The sequence below is a fragment of the Anarhichas minor genome, unplaced genomic scaffold, assembly GCF_050575085.1.
Source record: "Anarhichas minor isolate MPS153535 unplaced genomic scaffold, ASM5057508v1 ptg000010l, whole genome shotgun sequence".
In the NCBI taxonomy this organism is placed as follows: domain Eukaryota; kingdom Metazoa; phylum Chordata; class Actinopteri; order Perciformes; family Anarhichadidae; genus Anarhichas; species Anarhichas minor.
The window spans coordinates 13,697,473-13,723,017 of NW_027466456.1; the positions used below are offsets into that span (position 1 = coordinate 13,697,473).

Consider the following 25,545-nt stretch of genomic DNA (forward strand, 5'->3'; position numbering starts at 1 on the left):
TTATTACTTAAAATAACCGTGCTTCTTGAGAACATTTGATGACAATACTGCATGAACAAATAGACACTTTATTGAATTATAATTGTGTCAAACCCAAAGGGTCTTCTAATCAATGTGTGTCTTAAAACAAAGGTTGGAAATGACCAGCACAGTGATACAAATGGGAATATGTTACTAATATGCTTATTTTAAGCGTCACCCCTCTGTCATGTTCTCAGCAATTCACACAAAAAAAAGTGTATTCTGTCAACACAGTCAGTCTTTACGCGCCCTCACGTGGACATCATTGCGCACTGTTGCGCATTTGCAGAGGTGGAGAACTCTGGAGCCGACTGCTGAGTCAAAATCGGACACTTGAAGTTTTCCGTAACTCATTCCTGTTTGTCATGTTTTTAAAATAAACATTTCAAACTGAGAGTTATTGTTAGTCTTCTGCGTGTAGTTCGATTTTGTTAACTTGTAGTCTGGTGCTGACTGCCGTGCGCTGTTCATGTATTGAGAAGCGCCTCCTCCTTCTTCAGTCCTGCAGTGTTGGATATTCTCGAGCATGACACAATTTTCTGTATTTGCTCTACAGTTAAGGTACGTTTAAAGTTGTTGTTTTTCATTTACAGTGGATTTTTTTGTGCTGATAGGACAGCAAGTTTGGAGAGGAAGGTCAATGCCAGTAACAGTTGCGGTTTAACCAGTGTCTTTGTGAGCCTTTCACTTTACGCAGCTCAGAGGATAAGGAAACGCGCTATTGCCAACACTTACGGAGCAATACTACTTTATTAATTCGATTGGCAACAGCTTTTATTTCGCACTTAATATGGCAGACTAGAGTGAAGCGAACATCTCCATATTCATAAATATTTCTTTTTTTTGTGTTCACAACATTGCAGATTGATAGCTTACGCTATCATCCCTATTGTCTTACATTATCTGAGGCAATGCTTTCATTGCAGGTTGCAAACTCACCATCCAGCGTCTTCAGATCTGACCTTATTCTGCCTAGAATCAGGAAAAACCTGTTAATGTGGCCTCATTTTTTGGTTTTGGCGAGAGATACCTTGTCATAACTTTGCAGTGTTATATTTCTTTTGAAAAAAGCAAAGTGATTCATAAAAGTGAGTTTTTTTTTTTCTTTACTTCAACTTTTACCTTCTACATCTCACGACTACTTGTACAGTTGGATACATTACTGTATGTCTTTAACCATAATCCAAACCCAGAGGTATACTTTTTGACTCACAAGAGCTATATTCTATCACTTTTTCAACACTTTGTCAATCAATCGGTTCCTAATGACATCATTGTTTTCTGTTTCTCTTTTAATTAGTGTTTTTGTAAATACCAATGTATTGGGGTCCTGGGAGCCCCTAGTCAAAACCACCCTGTTCTGCCTATGCAATTTGCCATTGTGTACTAATTTAAAGTATCACATACGGCAGGTCAGTGGTTTTGAAGGAGACAGACAAAGATGGAGCACACACGGATTTCCTCATGTGCACTGTCTATTTTCATTTTACACAATATGCAAATGAACTGTAACATTCCTAAAAAATAATTATCTGTGCTTCTTCTTCAGATGACATTAATCAAATAACTTATAATGTTGTGAGAAGAAACAAGTTCATATTTTTGCTATGATGGTTGTTTCTTACAGTAGTTTTTGGGGTCCCGAGTCAAAAGTAAAGAACGTAACATTACGTTCAATATGTTGGTAGGATAATTTACTGTAGCTGTTTTGCATCATGGCCAATCTCTTACACTTTTTGCGTCCACATATGAAAATCTACTGTAGTGCTGTGGAAGCCTCTGGGTTAGGTTGGCACATACAGCACTCAGCAGACTGCATGCTCTCATTGTACACCGCAGAACAAGGGCAGAGTGAACTGGCACTTGCAAAAGTTGGACCACTGATGCGAACTACGTGACCAGAGCACGTAGTCTGTGTGTGAACACACAGACTACGTGACCAGAGCACGTAGTCTGTGTGTGAACACACAGACTACGTGCTCTCAGTCCCCACAGTAATGATACGCTTTGGTGAACAGCTGAGAAAAGGCTTGCTGACCTTGATATGCTATCACCAGCACCGACACTCACACATACACACCCTGTATGCAAATTTATTTTCAACATATGTATGTCTAACAATTGTAAAGAGAAATCCTCAATGTTGCTAAAACTAATAATCTCACCACTTCTTCTGTAGATGCACACCTGCCTACACATACACAGATTGTACTGTATGTTATACACACACCATCTTTGTTGATTTATATCTGTCACCTTTGGCATTAAAGTTGCATTCCTATTTACTTCCGTCTTTTTCTTTCTCTCTCTTTACATATGTATGTGGTGTACTTACAGTCACACATACATAAATAGTCGCTATTGGCCATACCTCCTATCAGGGGTTTGTGGTTCAGCACACTTCCTCTTGCCCCTGTCAAGATATTTCTGAAGCAGCTTTGGCTGTTTTAAGAGAGTATGCTCCGTCAAGAAGTTTCAGTAACATGCCTGATTGTTGATGGCGATGCAATGTTGTTGAAATCCAGTGAAACAATTTTAATGGTAATCTTGTCTGTCTGCTAAAGCTGTTCTCCTGCATTTGCACTGATAATAAACATTTTTGTTTCACCTTCCAGGTTCCAAATGCTCCAGTTCTTGTCTGAGATGTTCTCCTGAGTTAAAGTTCACATCTTGACGAAGGTTTTCCTGAGAATTACTCACCTGACAACACACAATGGCTTCCAATATAAGCGTGAGTATTGCCATGTACAGCAAAACCAAACAGAGATTCCAGTGGTTTCAATCATGGCCCAAATCACTCCATAGCAGGGCTTACCTTATTGTTTTTTTAATAGTACAGTAGAATAATTTCACTCGTATTGCTCCAAAGCAAAATCTCAACAGCAAGGCCTTTTCATGATCACAGCAGCAGGCGGCATGTGGGCTGTTTTAAGCAGCAAAGATTAGCATAAAATAATCTGTGTGATAGCTGCATTCTCAGCCCTGAATGACAATTTCACATCTGTTAAAAGTCCCACTACACTTTCTGCTTTAAAGACTTGTAAATGGGGTTGAAATCAAATAATCCCTCCTACATAAGGGTATGCAACAGTCAATCACACACAATCATCCACTTGTGTCCCTCATGAATAGTCACTCCAGTGAATACCAGATGTTAAGATTTCTTTAGAATACAGGAGAATTCTCAAAAAAAACACGTCACAAAAATCCAAAACAACTTGTTCATCCAACATGTGGGTTCACTGTGAAGGAAGGACAAAGTAACATTGTTTAGACATTAATGACCTCCAAAAGATGTCTGTATTTTAACTGAAGTATCTCTTATTTTTCAACATTTAAGATTGGCGGCATTTGCACAAACTTCGAGGTGACCTTTAAACTTTGTTTGGGAACACTTTTTAATACAGCCCACAATTTACAGTGTAATTTTATTCTATAAATCAGACACCAATAACATACTTATTTAGGTACCTACTGGTACTTAAATGGAGGTACAGTGGAGGAAAACAAGTCTATGGAGAACAACAACAATTTGGCATTTTAGAGGAAAGTACTAGTTGCCTTCCAGTTACAATGATCGGGTATAAACCTGCAGTTTGTGAAAAATATTATTGTATTTTGGAAATTATTAACTTATGTCACAATTACGATATGCTACCAAACTACGGGAGGGTGACATGAACGGGGGCTGTGGCAAAATCCCTTGGTTGCTGAAAAATATATAAAGTAAATCGATTATGTTCACAAAGTAACGACAGGTGTCAAAAAAATGGTGCTGGCGTACAGAAATGTAGTTTTGGATTAGGAAACTCTGAGAGAACGGGTACAAATCTTAATTTACTAATGAGTGACGTCCCAATTATTTACGGAGTACAGCAATATATTTGATGTACAGTTTATGTTCTTGGATTGACTACAGTGCAGGTGCTGTTCCTCATAATAAGAGATGAAATATACAACATACTTTTGCCATTTCTTCAAAGCAGTTACCAGTTAAAGCTTTATCAGGCAGCAATTCCAAAAATAGCCCTTCAGCATAATGCCATTAAAGTGAGAGAGAAAGCAGCTCCTCTTGGCTCTGTTTTTAGGCTTCAGAAAATCTAGCTCATGCCTGGAGACTTTGGCCAATCACAGGTCATCTCAGAGAGGGGGCGTTCCTATTGGCTGTTCTACAAATGCAGATGTGCGTGCACGTCCCTTCAGATTGTCAAAACCGGATTCATTACAGAAAGTCCTGCAGAAAAGTTGTTATTCCAGCATTGGCAACAACTGCCTACGCTGCAAAGCAACCCACAAAAAGGAAGATTGCAATTTCATCGCCTCAAGTTAGACCCCAAGCTTGTTGCTGCTTATGCATATGCCGTGCTCGTGTGGTCGGAGGGGCTTAGGACAGAGAAGAGAGGAGAATTGCAGGAAGAGAGCTGCATTTTTAATTCCTGGAGTTTTTTATTTTTCCTTTTACTGATAACTGCCTACCCCAGCTTAAACATTTCACAACCAGGAAATGTTGCTTTCACCTGCCAAAAACTGCCAGAACAAAGTTAATCAACTTGTTCCCTTGTATTCTCCTTAAGTACAAGAAGGCACTGGTAAGTATTTTATTGTTACCTGAACTCTATAAATCCCAAGCTTAATATTGTGAACACAGCTGGGAAGTTAACTCTGAACAGCAGATGTGATAGTCAGCCTGCCAAAACCCTAGATGTTCTCACTGATTGACACCATGAATCCTGCATCACATTTCATCACTAGATTTCGTTAATGCAGTACGGTTTATGCACCTACTGACCTGTGTGGAGGGATTCTCCCACATGAGACAGTTATCTGAACTGAATGAATGTTGCATTGCAGGTGGATCAGCAGTTTTCTCACAAATTCACAGTGACGGTGGTTCGAGCCGAGAACGTCACCAAGGGAGCGCTGGGTGACCTGTGTGAGTTTTGATACATTGCTGCCCCCATGCCTCCCCCATTTGCTTGACATTTTTTCAGAACATGTTGCATGCATGCAGTAGCTATTTTCACTGGAATTGTTTCTATGTGGTTGTGAACTTTTCACAAAAAACTATTACAAATGTACACATGATTGGGATTCTGCTATTCAGTAATACTGCTGAATTTGTGTGCAGTGGACACCCCAGATCCATATGTGGAGCTGTTCATCCCAACGGCCCCAGAGAGCAGAAAGAAGACCAAGCACATAGACAACAACATCAACCCAAAATGGAACGAGACCTTTAACTTCATATTAGATCCCAAACTGCAGAACGTCCTGAAGGTTAAGACCTGAATTTATTGTCTGCATTGCACATACTATAACCGTACGGGAGGACAAGCAGGGATGTAGTGGAGAGTTAAATGTTATCATCATAGAAATTAGTATCAGAATGACTCTTCTTGGTAGTCATTAAGGTAATCTAAGAAAAAACGAATAAATTAAGTATTTTTTTGAAAGTCTACATTGATCTTTGTGTAACTTCTTGACCAAACTGAACCGGACTTTGACACATACCAGCATGATAACTAACTATTTAACTGACAATGTTTACCCCAATCAGTTAACATTAATGGACGCCAACTATGTGATGGATGAGACGCTTGGGACTGCGACCTATGACATCACCAAGCTCAGCGTAGGCCAGACAAAGATGGAGCCTTTCCTCATCGGCAAAGTAAGAAATTCAACGGCAGCAGAGTGCTTTGGCTGTTTCATTATTATGAACTCATGTTGTGCAGGCGAGCGTTGGTAAAACTTGCAGGAGCGTCATTTAGATTCTAGTTAGGATTCCACGTTTTCCAAAGAAATGAAATATGTGAAGATGGATTACAAGGAAATGAAATGTTACATGCAATATGATGTGGCAGCAGAATAACTCTTGAGTTTTTGGGTGTTTGATTTGAACAGATTAATTAAATGATACAATTCTACACAATTATAAAGCGATTTATGACATTTCTATTTAAATAATGCAATCATTTGGTAAATGATGATTTGCAGAAAGTTAACCATTCCCGTCCCGTTCCTTTTTATTTTCTTTTTCACGTCATAGATTTTGTTTGCAGAATTACCTATTTTGCTGCTTCTTTACTGGACGATAACCACATTTTTTTGTTTTGACAGGTAACCAAAGTTTACTTAGAGATGTCACTAGAGATCTGGTATGTATTCCCTTTCGAAATCTAAAAAAATGTCTCAGTATATTAGATTAAGTTTTACAGCTATAATTGTTTTTCACAGTTCACTGATAAATCTAAAGGCACTTGTGTGAAATGGCGATACTGGTTGGATGTGAGTAAAGGCTTGTGAACAAATCCGTCACAGGTGCAAGAATACACAGGTATTCAAAAATGCAGCGGCGCAGTGTAGAAACTAAAATTAGAACTTAAAGCAGTGTGACTCAGTAACAAGAGGATACTTGTGCAAGATGATATAGGGTTAAAATGCATCATAATTCCTGTGGCATCACTACACAGGCGTAAGTGGGAGGATTTGGAACTGCCATACATATTTGAAGGGTTTATAATTATGAGCAACAGTAAAGGGTGTTGTTTATCAGTAGATGCGTGTTTCACACCAGACCATCCCAGTGGCAGATCTTATCTGACCTAAAGACCAGTTTCAACATCATCAGTAGTATCACATACACACAGAGAGAGAGATCATATCTTCTATCTGCCTCTCAGCAGGAAATGTAAAACACAGGTTATTGTTTGAATTCCCACAATCAGATTGTATTAAACCTTATTTCCGTTGTTTGTTGCTGCAGTACCAATCTGGACTTGCGGTTCAGCCTGGCCCTGTGTGACAAAGAGAAGCAGTTCAGACAGACCCGCAGAGAGAGAGTGATGCTGGGCATCAAGAAGCTGCTCGACATGGAGAAGCCTCGTTTCCTCCCCAGCGCTCCAGAGGAGGTGGGAACAGAGCAACAGTCAAGTATTAACACAGATTTAACATGGCAACTCTTTGTATTTGAAACTTAAACAGTTTTCAGTCATTTGTGTAAATCTGTGAGGTGACAGCTTAATTTATTCAAGCACTCAATTTCGACATCAGTTTGAACTTCACTACATATAATGCCTGATTATCAAAATTAATGTTTTACATGCGCCATGAAAAATAAGAGGCCGCTGTGTGCTGACATGAAGGCAGTCAATGTCCTACTGTGTTTCTTACAATTAAATTATTTTGAAGTTTTAGCAAGCACGTTTATGCTAGTTTATGCTAATTGTTTCCTGACTGTAGCTTCATATTTAGCGTACAGAGTGGCATCTCTTCTAAAGTGTATTTCCCAAAGTTTTAAACTATTCCTTTAACAAAGTCGCGATAATGAAGTGAGTCCTGTGAGCTCCAGCCCACAGCTACACTCACATTTTGTACCATTTCTGTACCATGTTGTATCTAAAATACGTTTTTCATTATGTTGTCTCTGCTGGCCTGCCGCTCACCTGAACGCTATGCTGTGAGTTGCTGCTGCTATTTTTAATCATTTTAAAAGCCCCACCTCCAAAAAATGTAGGCTCTGAATCTACTTTCCCCAAAGGGAACATTAACATCTTCACTCCCTGCTGTCTTGTGAGTCAGAGCCTATAGATGCTAAATACCTACGCTGCGCATATTTTACACTCACCGTCATAATTCATTTCACATGAGCTATGAGCTAGAACTGCTGTAGTCTCTTAACATTATACATTTATATTTAAAAAAAATGATGGGTGTGATATGCTCTCATTGAACAGATTCACTGTTATGCACTTTCTAGTTAAGATAACAAAATGTAAAAAAAGGAACAATCATGCAAATCTTTAATTAAGGTCTGCTGTTCTTAGGTAATGTAATCAGACTTGCTAAATTCAAAACTGTGATGCACTTTTTCACAAAGTGTTTTCTCAGCTTATGATAACACTACGACATTCCTCCCACTGGGAAGCAAACCATAGAGTGAGCCTCACAAAACTGCAAGTTCTGCACTCCTGCTCTGAGCTAAGCTCAGTTTCATTTTCTCGTTGGTGTGGTTTTGGCTAGATGCCCTTGGGGCTGGCTGTAATCTTCCAGCCAGGCCTGCTCATGTCCTCAACATGTGCCGGAAGCTCCATAGGAATGAGATAACCAGCTACTCTCATCCACCATGCTACAACACTTCTCCACTACCTATCCAGGATGACTCCTGTGGAAATATTCAGAACTGACCACGACATAAACACAGACTGCAGAAAGGAAGCAATGTTGCACAATTAGATTTATGAAATAGTTCAAAATCTAAAGGCACGAGTGAAAAAATGTTGCAAAGGCGTGACGCAACTGGCTCCCTCACAGTTCAGAGGAAGTTACTCAACGTGAAAGAATGAGAATGAATGTCAGACTAATGCTCTAAACGGTGTCGTATGTAATTATGCGATTAAGCATGCTTTTGTCTTCTTCTTCCTCACATTATGACTGTCTCCTTGTGTATGTGTGTGTGTGTGTGTGTGTGTGTGTGTGTCTGTGTGTGTGTGTGTGTGTGTGTGTGTGTGTGTGTGTGTGTGTGTGTGTGTGTGTGTGTGTGTGTGTGTGTGTGTGTGTTGCAGGTGCCGGTGATAGCCATAGCAGGCTCAGGAGGCGGTTTCCGTGCCATGGTTGGCTTCTCAGGTGTGATGAAAGCTCTGTTTGAGTCTGGGGTCTTAGATTGTGCAACATATGTTGCCGGACTCTCCGGATCTACATGGTCAGTTTTTATTTCTCCTCTCTTTTTTACACCTTCTCTTTCCTTGATCCCTTTAATTTCTAAAGACACGTTTTCTCTTTCTCTTTGTCATTACAGCTATGTTTCTTTTGTCCTTTTCTTCTGTCTGACTCTACTCTGTGTTCCCTCCTCCTTTCACTGACAAACTTGCCTTCCTCTGCTGGTACGAAGCTGTCACATTAAGCAAGCACCTCTGGCTTGTTTCAGTCTCCACCTATATGTTTGTAGTGACCTACTGAATTTAATTTCCTTACAAGGGAAGAACCTCATAAACCTTGTAAAAAGCAGTGATTTTTGTTAAGCATCTATTTACTGTTTTTTTATCCCTTTAGGTACATGTCCGCTCTCTACTCTCATCCAGACTTTCCAAACATAGGCCCAAAGGACATCAATGCAGAGCTGATGAAGCGAGTTAGCAGTAACCCACTGAAGCTGTTGCTGCCTCAACACATCACCAACTACATCCAGGCCCTCTGGACCAAAAAGGCTTCAGGGCAGCCCGTTACCTTTACTGATATCTTTGGTATGCTCATAGGAGAGACCCTTGTACCTGCGGTAAGAACCACCTTACAGCTGTTGTTTGTCTTAATTTTGATGGAATTACTTATTTATCCATCTCCTTATAACTTCATGTTAAATTTCCTCTTTTCTTTGAACTGACATCCCACTAATGCCTTATTTAAGCTTATTTTTTATATTTTGTACTCTGTTTCTTCCCCTCCATTTTTTCCCTTTTTTATTTGACTTCCACTTAACCGGGACAAAGACAACTCCAACTACCTGAGAGTGTTAGTGTTTATGACTCAAAGACTGTGTTCTCTCCCACTAGAGGATGGACACCAAACTGAGTGGAATCCAGGAGAAGATAAACCAGGCCCAGAGTCCTCTTCCTCTCTTCACATGTCTGCATGTCAAGCCAGATGTTTCAGAGCTCATGTTTGCAGGTAAATGTCTGTCCTTTTTGTAAATCTGCATGTGCCTTTATGTTTGTGTTGCATGCACACCACGTCCCTCAGAGAACAATTTTGCCTATATTTGTACCTTTAGATGATCAGATGGGTTTGGCCACATGCCAAACACCAAGCTCCACTAAGAGTCATGGCACCACAATGTATCATGACGAGGTAGGCTGTCAACTAATGACGGCTCTGTGGTGCTATATAGCAACTGTGCTGTATCAAGGAACTGAATAGGCCATGATCGACTCTGGGTTAGTCCCTTGTTGTACTTCCTCATTCTAAATGCAGCCTGAGCAGCAACTGTACACTACGCTCCAATTGAACAAACATCAAACATGTAATCTGAGTTTCTCTCTGTGCTATGTCTACATTGTCCATCCGGCCATGCGTCCATGTTAGTGCAGGTGAGACCCAGTTACCGCCGATAATGCCGTACAGACCCACGGCGTCATTGCGTAAGCATAACGTCCACCCTCCGTTTCCCCCTTAGGTAAACACTGTTAGCTCTGTCAGCACCTGATGTCGTTGTTTGCACTGTTCGCTAGCCAGGTTTACTGCGAGCTGCCGGCTCAGCCGTCGCCATGATGAGAGCAGTGTGAGGTAACCCCTCAATCCTATGCTCTGAAATTGGAATTGTCGTTTTTTTATGTTTAAATGCTGCTGCTACAGTATCAACGTTTCCTAATTTCATGTTCAAATAAGGACAAAGAAATGTGTTTTAAACTGTGTCTGTTTGAAACACAAAGAAAAACTCCTGAAGCAAAATAAACTGTGATAACAACACTTACAGATTAGCTAACAATGTAATTATGTCGCTGTGCTGACCAGAACAGCTGATATCAAGACTGACTGAACAATGACAGCGAGGAAATTATGAGTGAGTGAAGTGAATGGCAGAATAATGAGAAATAAACTACAGCCCTAGGCATGCAAAAGTCTTCCTGACTGAACTCACGCTGGAGCTTCATTTGGCGTAGAGAGAAATGTAGCCGGTGACTGAATAACCCCGCTTTGATCTTATTGACCTTTCTCTCTGTGATTATATTGTGCATGAATCCTGTTGTGCTTGAATCCCCGTCCGGTACGGTGCACACTGCAGACAACACAGAGCTTAGCTCATATTGACTATGACTTCTACAGACACTCTGACTATTATTGAACTATAATTACAAATTAGTTTTCACTAATTCAAATACAAATGATGTTTCTCTAATTTCCATTCAGTTGTCTTTATTCAGATTTATTCAACCTACCAGAAATGAACTGTACCGGTACATGCATTGTAATTCTAGTGTAAAAATGCACATGGACCAACGTGTTAGTCAGTGACAGGTACGTTTCTTTTACATTAACGCTGAGGCTTCAACCTGCAGACTGGGTGGAGTTCAGCCCATATGAAATTGGGATGGCAAAGTACGGCACCTTCATGACCCCCGACTTGTTTGGAAGCAAGTTCTTCTTGGGAACCGTTGTCAAGAAATACGAGGAGAACCCTCTTCATTTTCTGATGGGTGAGAAAAAAGTTTGCATTTAAAACAGTCAGAGCAGTTAACGAGAATACACCTACTAACAGTGTGTTTTCACTGTGTCAGGTGTGTGGGGCAGCGCCTTCTCCATTCTGTTCAACAGAGTGCTGGGAGTCAAAAACACAGCTGGTGGCAGCACCATGGAGGAGGAGTTAGGTAATCTTTATGTTTCTCTTTCTACGTATGCTTTGTTCTGAACTGCACTATTTTGGTGAAGTGCAAATATCTCAATGAATTATATTTATTGTTGTTCTCTACGTGACATTACATTTTGAAATTGTGGATCTTGAAACATGCCTTGAACATATTCTGAAATATGTGTTTAGTCATGGGTACTTGGTACGTGTGTAAGTGGGTATAGGTGTTTTTTTTTTCCCAGATAATGCTTGTATGGTGCACCCGTCCACTGAAACTGACATTCAGTCGTGCCTGAGATCCTATTGTTGTCTGTATTTTCTTTCTTTTCATGGCTTTGTTTTCACACACCTGTAGGTATCCTCACACCTTTAAAAATAGCCAACCTAAAAGGATCTCCCCAGATAACACCAGTGTGTTATTGTGACGTTACCACAACAGTGGGAAGGAAGCTTTCCTGTGAAAATTCCAACAGCCAACCCCATGTTTGTTGTGTTTGAATTCATTTGTTTGGGGTGACCTTTAAACTAGTTGTACAACCACCCAGTTTAAGAATGCTTTGTCGGGTGTATTGAATTTCTCTGAGGACTTATTTGACAGAGATAGACAATAGACAGGGAATTTGATAATGCCACTTAACAGAACAACAGCATTCTGTCAGGTACAGTGCTGATATATGGTATAAATAAATAAATCGTTGAGTTAAACCTGATGAGTGAAGCTGTCTTGTGTCTTACAGAGCAGATCAAACCACAGCACATTGTCGGAGAAGACAGCCTGGACAGTGAAGACGAGACACGTAAAGGTGATGTGCGCGGTTCCTACGAGGACCTCACGAACACAGACATTGTGCAGTATGATTACGTTTGTTACAGTGCAATTGATATGTCTGACTTTGAATGGTGTCAGTTACTATTTTGACACATGGGTTCGAGGGAAAGCCGACGCCTTAACACATTTTCTTAAATGTAATGCAACCACGGTTAGCGTGACTCAGCTATATCTGGAAATCTACTGTGGTTTCGGTCAGGCCAAGAAAAAATGCAGTTACATAGAAACATTATCAGTCATTTAGAGTCGTGCTTCTGACTGTATGATGAATGGAAGTCCAACATTCATTCAGTTCTGTTTTTGGTCTACTGATGGAAATTCCTGGCTCTTCATTAGCTAAATGCTAGTCAGTAGCTGTCAGTAGCAATTCTGGTGAAGTAGATTCAATTTCATTCTGGAAGGTCGACGGGTAATTTCTCTTTTTTTGTAAACTATATCTTATTTACTTGTATTACAGGTAATGCTTCATTTTCAGAGCCACATTTCAATTCTTTGCCACGACATATGATTTGACAGTATTTTCTCTGTCATTATTTTTGGTGCTCAGGTGGGACAGAGAACCAGTACGCAGAAGAGGAGTACAGTCGCACTGCTCAGGCTAGCTGGGTTCAACGAATGTTCACGTCACTCTTCAGTGACTCATCTTTATTCAACACAAGAGAGGGCCGGGCCGGGAAGGTAACTCAATATGTTCATTCCCCATGAAACCATGAAATTATGCACTTCATACAAAACACTGCATGTGCTCCAGCTGCATTCTCGTTTCACTTTTCCTGTATTCAAATTCACAATAACCTTTTTTTTCTTGAATCTCACCCGTTGCCAGGTGCATAATTTCATGCTGGGTTTGAACCTGAACACCAGCTTCCCGTTCTCTCCAGGCAATGAGATCATGTGCAACGCCACCACACCTGAAGACGAGGTGGACGCCGTCACAGGTAAGAAAGATGGTCACAAATAACTGCTTTTTCAAGGAAATGAAAAACAGGACAGGACATGATAATTTTACATGTTCTGGTTTTTATTCTTCAGTTTATTGTTAATCCTCTCTACCAATTTTTAGGAACTGTATTCAGTTGCAAAAGGAATCATATTAAAATATTTGGAAATGGATAAGAACAATGGCATAGTATCTTATTTCTTAATTTGCAAGTAGATGCATGCGAGTAATGCTTTGTTCACACTACAGCAACATTGTTCCAGTCATATTTAATGGAAGCCGTTGACATAAAGCTACAAAATTACGCCCGACACTAGTCGCTGCGTGATAGGCCTGACGCGATACCAGTTAAAGTTGACTTGGCCTGAACATTTGTCAGCGCTCCAATAACGCAGTGAAGCATCAACCAATCATTTGTTTTTGTTTCACCCCGTTCCATTCCATCTAAAGAAATGCCGTTGGCCTGTTCTCAGTGCTATTTAACAACATGAATACATCAATAAGCGCTTGAGCAACACTTCAACTGCGACTATTTACACATTTTCACAGCCTATTTACACATCTGTCTCACATAACAGATGTATAGCAGCAACATAATCATTCATTTAAAGTTGTGTCCTTTTAGCGCTGGTTTGGTCTCCACCAATTCCTGAAGGAAACATCTGGATCTTCAGCTCTTAAATGCTCCACTATGTTCATCGGCTAGTTGCTAAACTTGTCTGTCTGATGGTTGGTGCTGGGCAAGTAGCTTACAGTGGCCTTTTAGAACTTTTTTGCTGCAAATAGCTGTCTGCGATGAGAGTGACGAGAGTCAACCAAAACAGTAAGGTTGGGGGCAGAAAACTGAAACAATGACGCGAAAGATGCCTAAATGCTCCTTAGAGCTGAGGGGAACTGCAGAGTTGGGTGTTTGTTTATAACTACAAGCTACTTCTTTCACATTACATGAAGTCATTTTAGGCCATTGTTAATATAAAACATTATTTAGCAGCGTAAGGTAGCTTTGCTATTGGTACTGAAGCGCAGATGTGGTTTAAAAATGACTTCCATTGAAAATGACTTCCATTGAAAATGACGTAGATGAGTCATTACACAGTTATTTCGGTTTGATCAGTCATGTGGAATAAAATTGTCTGATTTCCAAATCATGTTTCTGCATCATTTATTTGATTTAGTATGATTTTCTCAGACCCAGATGAGTTCAATCGTATCTACGAGCCTCTAGATGTGAAGAGCAAGAAGATTCACATAGTGGACAGCGGCCTGACCTACAACCTTCCCTACCCTCTCATTCTGCGGCCGCAGCGCGGCGTCAACCTCATTATCTCCTTTGACTTTTCTGCACGACCCAGCGACACCAGCCCCCCATTTAAGGTCCGACTCAACTCTTTTTACACTCACAAATTGCTAAAAACAATCTGTCCTGACAGGGAATCATGAACATGTTTTTGTCATTTGTAAATGTATCCTACAGGAGCTCCTATTAGCAGAAAAGTGGGCTCGAATGAACAAGCTTCCATTCCCCAAAATCGACCCCAAAGTCTTTGACCGTGAGGGCCTGAAGGAATGCTACGTCTTCAAACCAGAAAGAGGCGAAAAGAACTGCCCGACTATCATCCACTTTGTCCTGGTCAACATCAACTTCAGGACATTCAAGGCACCTGGTAAGTATGTGCATAGGTGGCGGTTTCCACAGCATGTGTGAGGAGGAAAATATGCCTTTGTATTGTAATATTGCTGCTGTTTCAGCGTCATGGCACATGAGGCATCTCTTCCTCGAAATTGCACACTGTAATTTAACCATATTCAGTCTGCAGCAGACAGTTTTTTATGTTCAGCCAAAAGTTGGGCCCCTCATTTGAATGACCTTGCTCAGCGTCTGTGTGGTCTTGCGATGGAAATGGTGCGTCTGCCTTTAAGCATACGAGCAGTTTACTGAGTGTGTGTGTGTGTGTGTGTGTGTGTGTGTGTGTGTGTGTGTGTGTGTGTGTGTGTGTGTGTGTGCGCACACGCAGATGTGGACTACAGTGAGCTGCTCATTTGATTTATGGTTCCATAAGTAGCCAGGTGCTGGTAGGGAATCTCTCGCTCCAGTGGGAGTGCTCTGTGTAAACAGAACATATAACATGAGTCCTGCAAAGACATACTATCTGCACTGATGCGTCTTTACATTCAGTAAGTCATCAGCCCACATACTTCCGCTGTCCGTTTATGGACGTAACAGGCTTTTTGCACTCAAACCCAAAAGTCATCAGAAGGAAATATGCCATAAATGGACTTTCCATTTGTGGAAGTTATACAGGCCATTATGAAGTCGGTTCACTATGGAATGCATGCATTTTTTTGAATCAATTGAGAGGAATATTATGTTATATAGTTGACAAAACTAGCTCATCTCGTGGTCTAGTATTAGCATTTTTTGAGCTTTCAATTACTTCTTCTATCTTGTGAGCTTCATCCGCAGATGGGGTTTGCACAGATTTCCATTTTTCTTACCACTTAAAGGACTTTTGAATTCTTGTTGACTTAAAAGTTTCTGTTTGTTCTTTGCCTCATCGATTAAGGAGAGGTCCACAAAGTAGGAGGAAAAATTGTACGTCTGCAACTCCCCGAAAAACAGGCAAACTCCATCTGCTGATAAATATATGAAATTAGCTTCAGAAAGGCTTATCAATAGACCTTGAAGTGACCAAAAGATTAAAAAAATGTTGACAATTCAACATTTGTCCCTAATATCAGGTCTGCCAATGGGTCAGTGGACCAGATTTTGTGGATTAATTTCCTTCCTTTCTTACTTGTACTTACAGGTGTTCCCAGAGTGACAGAGCTGGAGAAGGAATTTGCTGATTTTGACATCTTTGACGATCCCGAGTCACCATTCTCCACTTTTAACTTCCAGTACTCCAACGAGGCCTTCACCCGACTCCATGACCTCATGGAGTTCAACACTCTCAACAACCTGGAGGTCAGTTTTGTCCTCATAGTTTGCAAAGGTTTTTCACATGAAACATTAGTAATGTCTGCAGCTTGGAAGACTCACGGTCATCTTTGTTAATCCACAATCATTCAGTGTTGTCATTAGGGAAGTTTTACATTTTTGTTTTGTCACTATACAAATATCTGTTTGTTGTGCAACATCAAAACTTCAAAAGTTCCAAAGGCCTTCAAGACCGGATACTACAAGTTTGGTCTAGTTCATAGTAGGTGTGTTGCCGTGAGAGGTCAGAATGACTTTCACTCACTGTACCTGAGTCACTTCCATGTGATGCAATGTACGTATTTCTTGATTTCACTGGAAGGTCAGCTCATTCAGACAGACTAATACTTACTGTCAACAGAGATGTCTCAACCCTATGAATTCTAGCACAGTTAGGCAGCAGCACTCATTACAGCTTGATATTACGTCGATCCAAATTTATGTATGAGTGAGAATAACCAGCAACACCAAAGTTTGGTTATTCTTGCAGCATTAATTAAGATGGCCACGGCACTTCAAACAAATGTGTGCATACTGATCTTTGTACGTTAGAAGCTGTGTCAATCGACATTTTTAGCCATGCTGGTGGACGGCTCCAGGGATGGTAATGTCAGTTGGTCTGCTACCTTGGTCCAGATTGGAATATCGTTGGATGACCTAAAGACCTCTTCTTACAACAAACGATATTTAATGAAACCGCCCAACTTTTGATGTATGGCTTTAAGGCAGGGTTGGTTATCTTGAGAAACTGTAGTGGTCACTAGATTTTAAATATTATCCAACAGAAAAAAACCCGCCCAGTGTTCCCAACTCTTTCCCAGTGAAAGCAGGTAGCAGCACTCTTTCCAAAAGTCGTTAAATCTAGCAAGAAAGTCGTCGAAAGATTACCAATCCTAATTCAATGGATTCGAGATAGCATATATATTTTTCATTGATGATACAATATTGATTGATACAGTTTGGCATTTTGTATTTAATCCCTGTATTTGTCCCCCGCAGGTGATTAAAGAAGCCATCAAGGATTGCGTCCTGTCCCGAAAGGAGAATCCCTTAGGCCTCTCCATTCCCTTTTCCCTCAGTGCGATCCCGAACAAGAGGTTTCTCAAAAGAGATTCTCGGGGCAAAACCGTAGAACCTTATGTGAAATGAGAACCAGTAGCCGGATCTAAGACTAGGGTATAGTGAACTTTCAGTCTTAAAGAAAAGCGTTTTCTTTTTGGAAAATGCTATCATGGTGATCTCTTTCCTGTACACTTTGAATCAAACTTTTAACTTTGTAAAGAACCATAGTGTGTACTGATTAAAGCCTTATGATTGCATTCATATACAACAACACAGTGAGAATTTTCATCTGGCTTCATTTGCACGAATGTGACTTCTGGGGAAACTGTTTGTTTGTTGAACACAAACAGCTGAATTTTTTCTGCTGGCAGTGAGAGAGACTGGATGTTGAGAATTAAACACTGCAGTGTGAATGGATTATTACAGCCAACATCTGGCTCCATCACAAACAGGAGATTGTTAATATTTACTGAAAATCCTGAACTATGTTGTCTTTTAGTTCTTTACAAGTGAAAGAAATGTCCACTTCAGATCTATGTGTTCATTCACTTCAATGCAATTTTCTATTCCAGTTGCAACATTCCCAATTCATATGGATGCCTCTTGGTTTTCATGCTGCCTAGAGCAAAGCTGCATTTGCATCTGTACTATGACTCAGCCATATCTAAATCTAGCTTGGAGCTGTGTGAATGCACTGTAGAAAGCATCATCTGGACCTGTAGCTGTTTGTCAGTTGAACTATTTCCATATTGACTGCAGAACATGCAAATCCCCATATTTTGTTTTTTTTTGTTCACTGGATGGCTCGTCTAAACATGTAATACTTTTTGAAAACATGGAAGAGGAGCTCGTAACCATTGGTTTTGTTTGATGGCAACTCCTAAACACGCCACGTGCACCCCCCCCGGATACCTCAAACATCTAAATGATGCTTACCCACCTACCGGGAAGGACCACTCCCTGCTTCCCTCTAGGGAGTGTCTCATATTAAAGCCACCATTTTGTTATAAACAAAACTTGATGCCATAGAAACGGCCCCGCTCTTTATCTACCCCTCTCTTTCTTTGCTATCTCTAGGTGTGTTTATTTTCCTGATCATGTTGTTTCAGGCTGCGTTTTAGACACAGGTTTTGTTTTTGCGGGCCATTTCCTCACCCATCAAACACAACTCGCTGCAGGACGCCTCCAACAGCCCCGTACGGTGAAGAGGAGCTCACGTCAGGCTGGGTGGAGGTGGTGAGCGCGATCACGAGACACGCTCGCAGCTGAAAACGGTGTCTCTCGCCGGCACCCAGTGGAATTTTACACACTACACCTACACCTGCAGCAGTGGAAAACAGGAATATGACACGCTACACTTATACCTGCAGGGGCCCAAAGGCTGCACACAGAGCAGGGGAATTTTACACTGAAGCACCTCCAACCCCTATGCTCATGTTTCAGCCCCGCTGGTTTGGAAGAAACTGTTCTGCAGTCCCTCTGTAGGAGTTCATGACCCAACAAACCTATGGAAAGTGCCTTTCTCCTGATATCTTTTTTCATTTGTTTTCTGCAGTCAGCTGCATTGTCTTAGGTTTTCTTTCAAGAAATAGTTTTGGGAATACATGTATTCACTTTCGTTTATTTGACACCATTTGTCTGTTACATACGAGTCAAAGTCATGACGTCACGTCTGATCTGGCTTCTGTTCTACAAGCTTCTGTTACGTTTCTAGACCCTAATTGCTAGTGGTGAGGCCGGTGTATTTTCGAGAGACCCATAAACAACATGGCTGCAGGGAAAAACTTTTAAAAAAAGAAAGAAGAACAAAGGGGGAAGGCAGCATATCTGGCCTAAGTCTCTCATCAAGGTGAAGTGATTGCACCTGAGGGGGGCGGTTCCTTTCCTTTGCTTTCTTCTCTGCCTCAGGTGTGATCATGTAATCTGATGGTATATGTTGTTTCCTTGTTTTCAATCTTTAAGCTAAATTTACCACCTGCTGGCTGTAGCCTTATATATTAAAGACAAATGAGAGTAGTACTGATCTTTACATCAATTAAGCACATTCTCACAAATGTTTAAATACTACTTTAAACTAAACTAAAGTTGTACTCAAAGCAAAAACAAAACAAGCATTAATCTTTTTGATTGACATTTTGTCAAACTCTGTGAACTATCACTTTTATTTTAGGCGTGGTCATTTTAAAAGCCCACACAACCTGTAGTAGTTTTATAATTTTCCTAATATTTGTCATATTAAATTTGTATGATTTCTGACAATGTTTACAAATGTTTAAGTTGCTAAACGATCAGTCATGTGATCATTTACTGGCAAAGCACGACATACTGTTTATGCGCATCGTAAAAAAAAGAAGGATAATAAAAGAGAATTTATCTTGTGTGCAATGTTTTCTGTTGAAATAATACCTTACAACAAAGCTCGTAAAGGGTTGTTTTATTGGAGGAAAGAAATATTCTCTCACCTGTTCCTTTGTAAGATCGTCCTGTCTTAAAGCTACAACAGATGTTTTAACTTAACTTAATGTTTTAAATTATTTTAACTCTGAAGCACATTTCAAATTAAACTGCATTACGTCATATCACACGACCCAGTACTACCCAGCATTTGAAAACGGTTGTTTAATGTCTTCTGTTGCAGAGGCAAACCCAGACGTTGTAAACTTCTCTTAACTTCTTTCACTCTCTCAGCTTCACTCATGTATTCCTGGAAAAAAAACTTCTTTATGTTCATAGTCCATAAACTAGTTATCTAGCTCATTAGCTCACTAAGGTGACAGGATTGAATGAAACAAAAACAAAAAAACACATGACAGTGTTGGCAGACCTAGATATGGTGAAATATAAGAAATCACACTGATAAGGTCTTCAAGGTTATCTTGGTTTGGGCTCGAAGACGACAATTTTACAACAAAAAGCGTGTGTTGCAAAAAGGGGTTGGATGAAGATTTAAAGATGCGGTTGTTTACCAGACAGGGTCTAACAAAAAGATGCATTTGGTTGCATTATGGGAAGTTTGTAATTTGTTTGTAACTATAAAGACTATTTTATAAATGATATTCTATTGTCAATGATTGTGTTCAAAATCTGTTCTAGCTGCCTCAAAGTCAGTCGGGAGCCTTATGATGACAGGTAATAATATTGAGTGAGTGTAGGGTACACATAAACGAAGAACACGTCTACAGATGCTGAATCAAAAAGCAAACTACTGAAGGCAAAAATCTGGCACAATGAAAGATCTACACACTGATAGTTCCCAGTTATTTTAGTTAGTGTAATAGATTTTCTTTAGGTCAAATCACCATTACAAAGCAGAGCAAGCAAACACTCATCACTCAGGTGGTTGTGATCTGCTTAATTGAGAGTCAATCTACTCTCAGACTGGACCTGTCAGGACAGAGCAGGACAACACTGTCTGATACTCGTGCACAGGGGACAAAGCAAGCCTCTATAGAATGGCCAAAAACTGATGAAAACATGAAGATAAATATTATACAGGCAAATATTAAATCCAACAACAAATCGAATGTATTGCATGAATCATATTAATCATCCACAAGAAACGATTATCATAGAAACTAGGCTATCATATAGAAGAATAGGAGGCAGTCATATTAAATTGCCTAAAATAATTCAAACAACAAAAGCAATCTGGCAGTTGGCCAGGATTTGTATTAATACCTACAACAGGAAAACTCTTGAGTGTTACGATGAAAACGTATTCATTAAGATGTCGGTAAAAGTCGAGTAGATCATATGTTTGCAAATCTTATGGTCAAAACTTACTTTGAAAACAATTTATACTTTATAAAAAGTTAGATTACTCAACATGCTCTAACTGTGTAAATTTAAAGGGTTGGTTCATCAAATTACAAAAAAATAACACATTTGTGTTACCTCGGGTGGTATCTCTCTCCATTAAAATAGTATTGGTTTTATTTAAGTTTTGAGTGTCCGTTTTAAAAAACAAAATATTGTCCCTGCTGTGAGCAATTCCATTTACCTCCACTGTATTGGGGAGGTTGCAGAAATCTCAGACACAAAATAAAACCAAAACTATCTGCATGGGTTAAAACTTGTAAAGTTAAGAGCCACGGTTTATGTGTTTTTTGTACTTTGGATTCACTGAACCTTAAAATGCACATTGAATTGTGCATTTTATGTGCTGTAAAGAATTAAATCCTAAAATTGGATATCTCCAAACGACACCAAAACTATCTGCATGGATACGTAGTACTACTGTGGTGTAGAAAGAACATTTTCTTTGTATTTTCTTTGTCAGTGATTGTGTCCAAAGTCCTTACTAGCTTCATTACATTACATTACAGTCATTTAGCAGACGCTTTTATCCAAAGTGACTTACAATAAGTGTATTCAACATCGGTATTCAAGAGAACAGCTAGTCACCAGAAGTCATAAGTGCATCTCCTTTCTTAAACAAGCATCTAAGAGCATAAACCAGAGCCAACGTACAGTGCAGAAACAAACTAATACGAATACAATAAGTGAAACAAACTAATATGAATACAATAAGTGCTCAGGGTAGTACTTCTTGAAGAGGTGAGTTTTCAGCCTGCGCCGAAAGATGGGCAGCGACTCTGCTGTCCTGACGTCAGTGGGGAGTTCATTCCACCGCTGTGGGGCCAGGACAGAGAACAGCCGTGACCGGGTCGATCGGCCGCAGGGACCTCTGAGCGACGGGGCAACCAATCGCTTCCCTCATATCTAGTCAGAAGTCGGCTGATAATGTGTTATTTAACAAATCTGAAAGCATCAGCATCACTGTTATAATGCTGCAAACATGTCCTAAGTAGCTTAATGTGATGTTACAAAACAACACACCAGAACCACCTTCGCCTCCAGAAAGCAAGAAGCCACCCACAGTCCCTCCCAGGCTGAAGACCTGCTCCAACGCAGCACCACTAATTAATTACATTCCCCAATTAAATCATCATCAAAGAGCAATATTCCCCTCATATGAAAGTACTTATTAAGTGCTTAGGATGCTTTGCAATGCTGTTAGTAATTTTCTCTGGCATGGAAGCACCTGGCCCGGCGCCCAACGGATTTGACATTGAAATCTGGGAGACCAGACAGTTTCTCGGAGGCTTTTTTAAAGTTCATCCCCTCTGCAATGCCTGTCTGTCTCAGTGCCCGCTGTACGGCAGGAAGGGCTTGTTAATTTGCACATTCACGTGAAGGTCATGTATGTGCCTGTATCCTCGCCTTTTGATGTGCTGAGTCATTCACATAGCGCAGACGGGTTGGGGCACCCCACAAAGCCCACAATGAGGACACTCATGACCAATGCACGCAAGGAAGTGTGTGTGTGTGTGTGTGTGTGTGTGCGCGCGTGCGGGAGAGAGGGAGTGGAAGGTCGATGGATAGAGAGAAGGAAAATAAATGTGTACGTTTTCATGCAGGGTATCTATTGACTGTCTACAGGAGAGCAGTGGTGGGAGGTTAAATGAGACTCCTCCGTTTCCCAATCATAATATCCTGCTTTTTCTAGTTTTACATCCACAGAGACATGTCTGGTGCAGTGAGCAACACTTTCTTACTGCCCTGGAACAGATCAGTTCCTGAGTCAGATAAGTCAGATATGGTGTGTGTGTGTGCACGTGTGTGTTGGAGGGAATGGAAGGTCCAGAATGCGTAATACATTAAGTGATGATGATGGGCGCCTGGTTATGTTGTAAAATTGGGGAGCAAGCTTTGAAAGTTACATAAATGGCGGGAGGTCTGGCGTCATTTCAATCAAATATCCTGCATTTCTACACCACCTAACCTTTTGGATTAACCCTCCACTATATCCCAAATAACAATATCGACAGGGCTAATGCAAAGTATTAATAGCCACATTCCAATTAAAAGAGACAACTCCACAAACCAAGCCAGAAATCTGGGTGTAGTTATGGAATCAGACCGCAACCTGAACAGCCTCATCAAGACAATTACAAAATCAGCCTCCTATCACCTGAAGAATATATCAAGGATTAGAGGACTTGTGTCTCAACAGGATTTGGAAAAACTTGTCCATGCATTTATCTTCAGCAGACTGGACTACTGTAACGGTGTGTTTACAGGTCTCTGTAAAAGGTCAATCAGGAAGCTGCAGCTCGAGTCCTCACTAAGACCAGGAGGGTGGATCACATCACTCCAGTTCTGAGGTCTTTGCACTGGCTTCCTGTCCAACAAATAATTGACTTTAAAATCCTGCTGTTGGTTTATAAAGCACTGACTGGTTTAGGGCCAAAATACATCTCTGATCTGCTGCTACCTTATGAACCATCCCGACCCCTTAGGTCGTCTGGGACCGGTCTACTTTCTGTTCCCAGAGTCAGAACTAAACACGGAGAAGCAGCGTTCAGTTTTTCTGCTCCACATATCTGGAACAAAGTCCCAGAAAGCTGCAGGTCTGCTGAGACCCTCAGCTCCTTTAAATCAAGATTCAAGACTTTTCCGTTTGCTGCTGCCTTTAATTCAACCAGATTCAAGGATATTAATCAATTTCCTGCATTTCTGCATTTTACTACTGTATTTTATTTCTTACACTGCTTTGTAGTGTTTTAATGACTGTTTTTAATGTTTCAATGAATGTTCTTAATTGTTTTTAAATCTCCTTTTCTTTTGCCTTACGTTTTGATGCTTCTAATGGTTTTATGTGAAGCACTTTGAATTGCCTTGTTGTTGAAATGTGCTATACAAATAAACTTGCCTTGTCTTGTCTTTTGATTTGGAACTGAAAAATCAGTTCGGCATTATGGAGACAGCTACAATCATATTTTTTAGCTGATTTGAAGTTTGGCTGGAGTCAGTGGGCCACACAGGTTAAAGTCTTTTCTTATGTTCTATTTTTAAATGGTAATATCGAAGAATTCAATTTAAATAAATCACAGAAGGAGGTGACACAATGGTGTTTGAGCCTATAATGGCCCACTGATGAAAGTACTGCAATATTTATATATTTGCAGTATCATCAAATGGGTGTCAATGCCGACATTCCCGAAAAAAAATGCTGTATTTCTCAATAGTATGGACCTACACAAAAAGACAAAACTATGCAAATAATTATGAAAACTGGAAGCGAAAGTATCAACAAAAAGCTAAACTCTAAGAACAATTCCAATGCTTTCACTCAGAAATTAATTCTTTATCAACCAGGACTGAAATCTGAAGGATTGCCACCTTAAATGTTTCTTACCTTTTTCTTACCGTCAGGCTCCTGTGTGGATTGACAGACTGTGATTGACGCCCAAAGCAACGGCTTCGACTGAACCAACTCAAAGGTCGGTCCAAAAATGTGTGATTTTTTTTATTACTTGTTTTTGTGATTTGCTGAAAATAGTAAAATGATCATTGATATAAGCTACTTAAATATAATTACCTGATTGCAAGGATTGTTTGATGTAAGTTTGTTTTTTTTAAAGACAAAAAGTTGGGAAGCAAAACATTTGCTCCCCCTATTTGAATGATGGGAATGCATTTTGCAGTACTTGCTTCATTGCTTATGCTTTTGACCCCTTGAGGCAAATGCCCAGCAGTCTAGACAGGTCAGATAAGGAAATTAAAAATTCCATTTCCAACAAAAAAAATGTATCAATAAAACGTAGGCGTATCCCACTTTCCATACTTCCCAGAAGCGGCCTGTGTGTGTCATAAACTAGTTTGTCTTGGTCAGGATCCACACATACTACTGTGTGCCTGTTACCCTTGGAAACATCACAGGACCGCCATCCAGAAGTTAACATGAGTTCATATGAGTTCGAGGATGAGAAGGTTGGAAGGCGTCACAACTTTCACCCATTTTTCTGGCAGTTTGACAAGTGGATATATCTGTTTGTGTTTACTCCAAATCGTCTCTCTGATTCAAATTAAGATGAGTGTGTGCATTAACAACATGGAAAGTGTGTCTTACTTCCTGCAAAGACAAAAATGCACTTTCACGTGACGCAGGAAAACCCTGACATCACGGAGCCGAGGCGGTGGTCTACATTAGTGGCCAACTTAAATAAATACTTGCGCCACTGACCTAGTCAGTGGGTGCAGTGACTCAGTAAACACACGCACATGCACACGCACACACACATACGTACACACACGTGCTGTTTGTGAAGATCATCTGTTTGGATTCCATCAGATAAAGCAGACTAAATCCTCATCATCATAGGGAGGAATCACACATTTACGGCACCACCGTGTGTGTGTGTGTGTGTGTGTGTGTGTGTGTGTGTGTGTGTGTGTATATGTGAGCAATATTCTTGTACACATGTTTTTCTGGAAAGGGATATCTTTATCTCAGTGAAACTAATTGTTAAAATGACTGTGCAACCAACAATATGAAAATATTGTAACATGGCTGTAACATTTGCTGCTAA

The 25,545-nt window shown here is 40.3% G+C and overlaps 1 protein-coding gene across 1 annotated transcript; it reads left to right on the forward strand.

Annotated features, from left to right (window-relative positions):
* Positions 1-280: 280 nt before the first annotated feature.
* Positions 281-20,226, forward strand: LOC142946782 (cytosolic phospholipase A2-like). Its single transcript, XM_076088306.1, has 19 exons — positions 281-582; positions 2,637-2,752; positions 4,873-4,954; positions 5,150-5,298; positions 5,579-5,692; positions 6,142-6,179; positions 6,788-6,932; positions 8,586-8,722; positions 9,073-9,295; positions 9,570-9,684; positions 11,073-11,210; positions 11,292-11,381; positions 12,100-12,165; positions 12,739-12,869; positions 13,018-13,129; positions 14,321-14,505; positions 14,606-14,795; positions 15,939-16,096; positions 17,108-20,226. The coding sequence occupies exons 2-19, from the start codon at positions 2,735-2,737 to the stop codon at positions 17,255-17,257; spliced, it is 2,241 nt and encodes a 746-aa protein (XP_075944421.1). The 5' UTR covers positions 281-582; positions 2,637-2,734; the 3' UTR covers positions 17,258-20,226.
* The last annotated feature ends 5,319 nt before the right edge of the window (positions 20,227-25,545 follow it).

Coding starts and splice junctions, on each gene's coding strand:
- LOC142946782 (XM_076088306.1), top strand. Junction 6,933..8,585: donor TCCCCAGCGCTCCAGAGGAG/GTGGGAACAGAG, acceptor TGTGTGTTGCAG/GTGCCGGTGATAGCCATAGC. Junction 9,296..9,569: donor GAGAGACCCTTGTACCTGCG/GTAAGAACCACC, acceptor CTCTCCCACTAG/AGGATGGACACCAAACTGAG.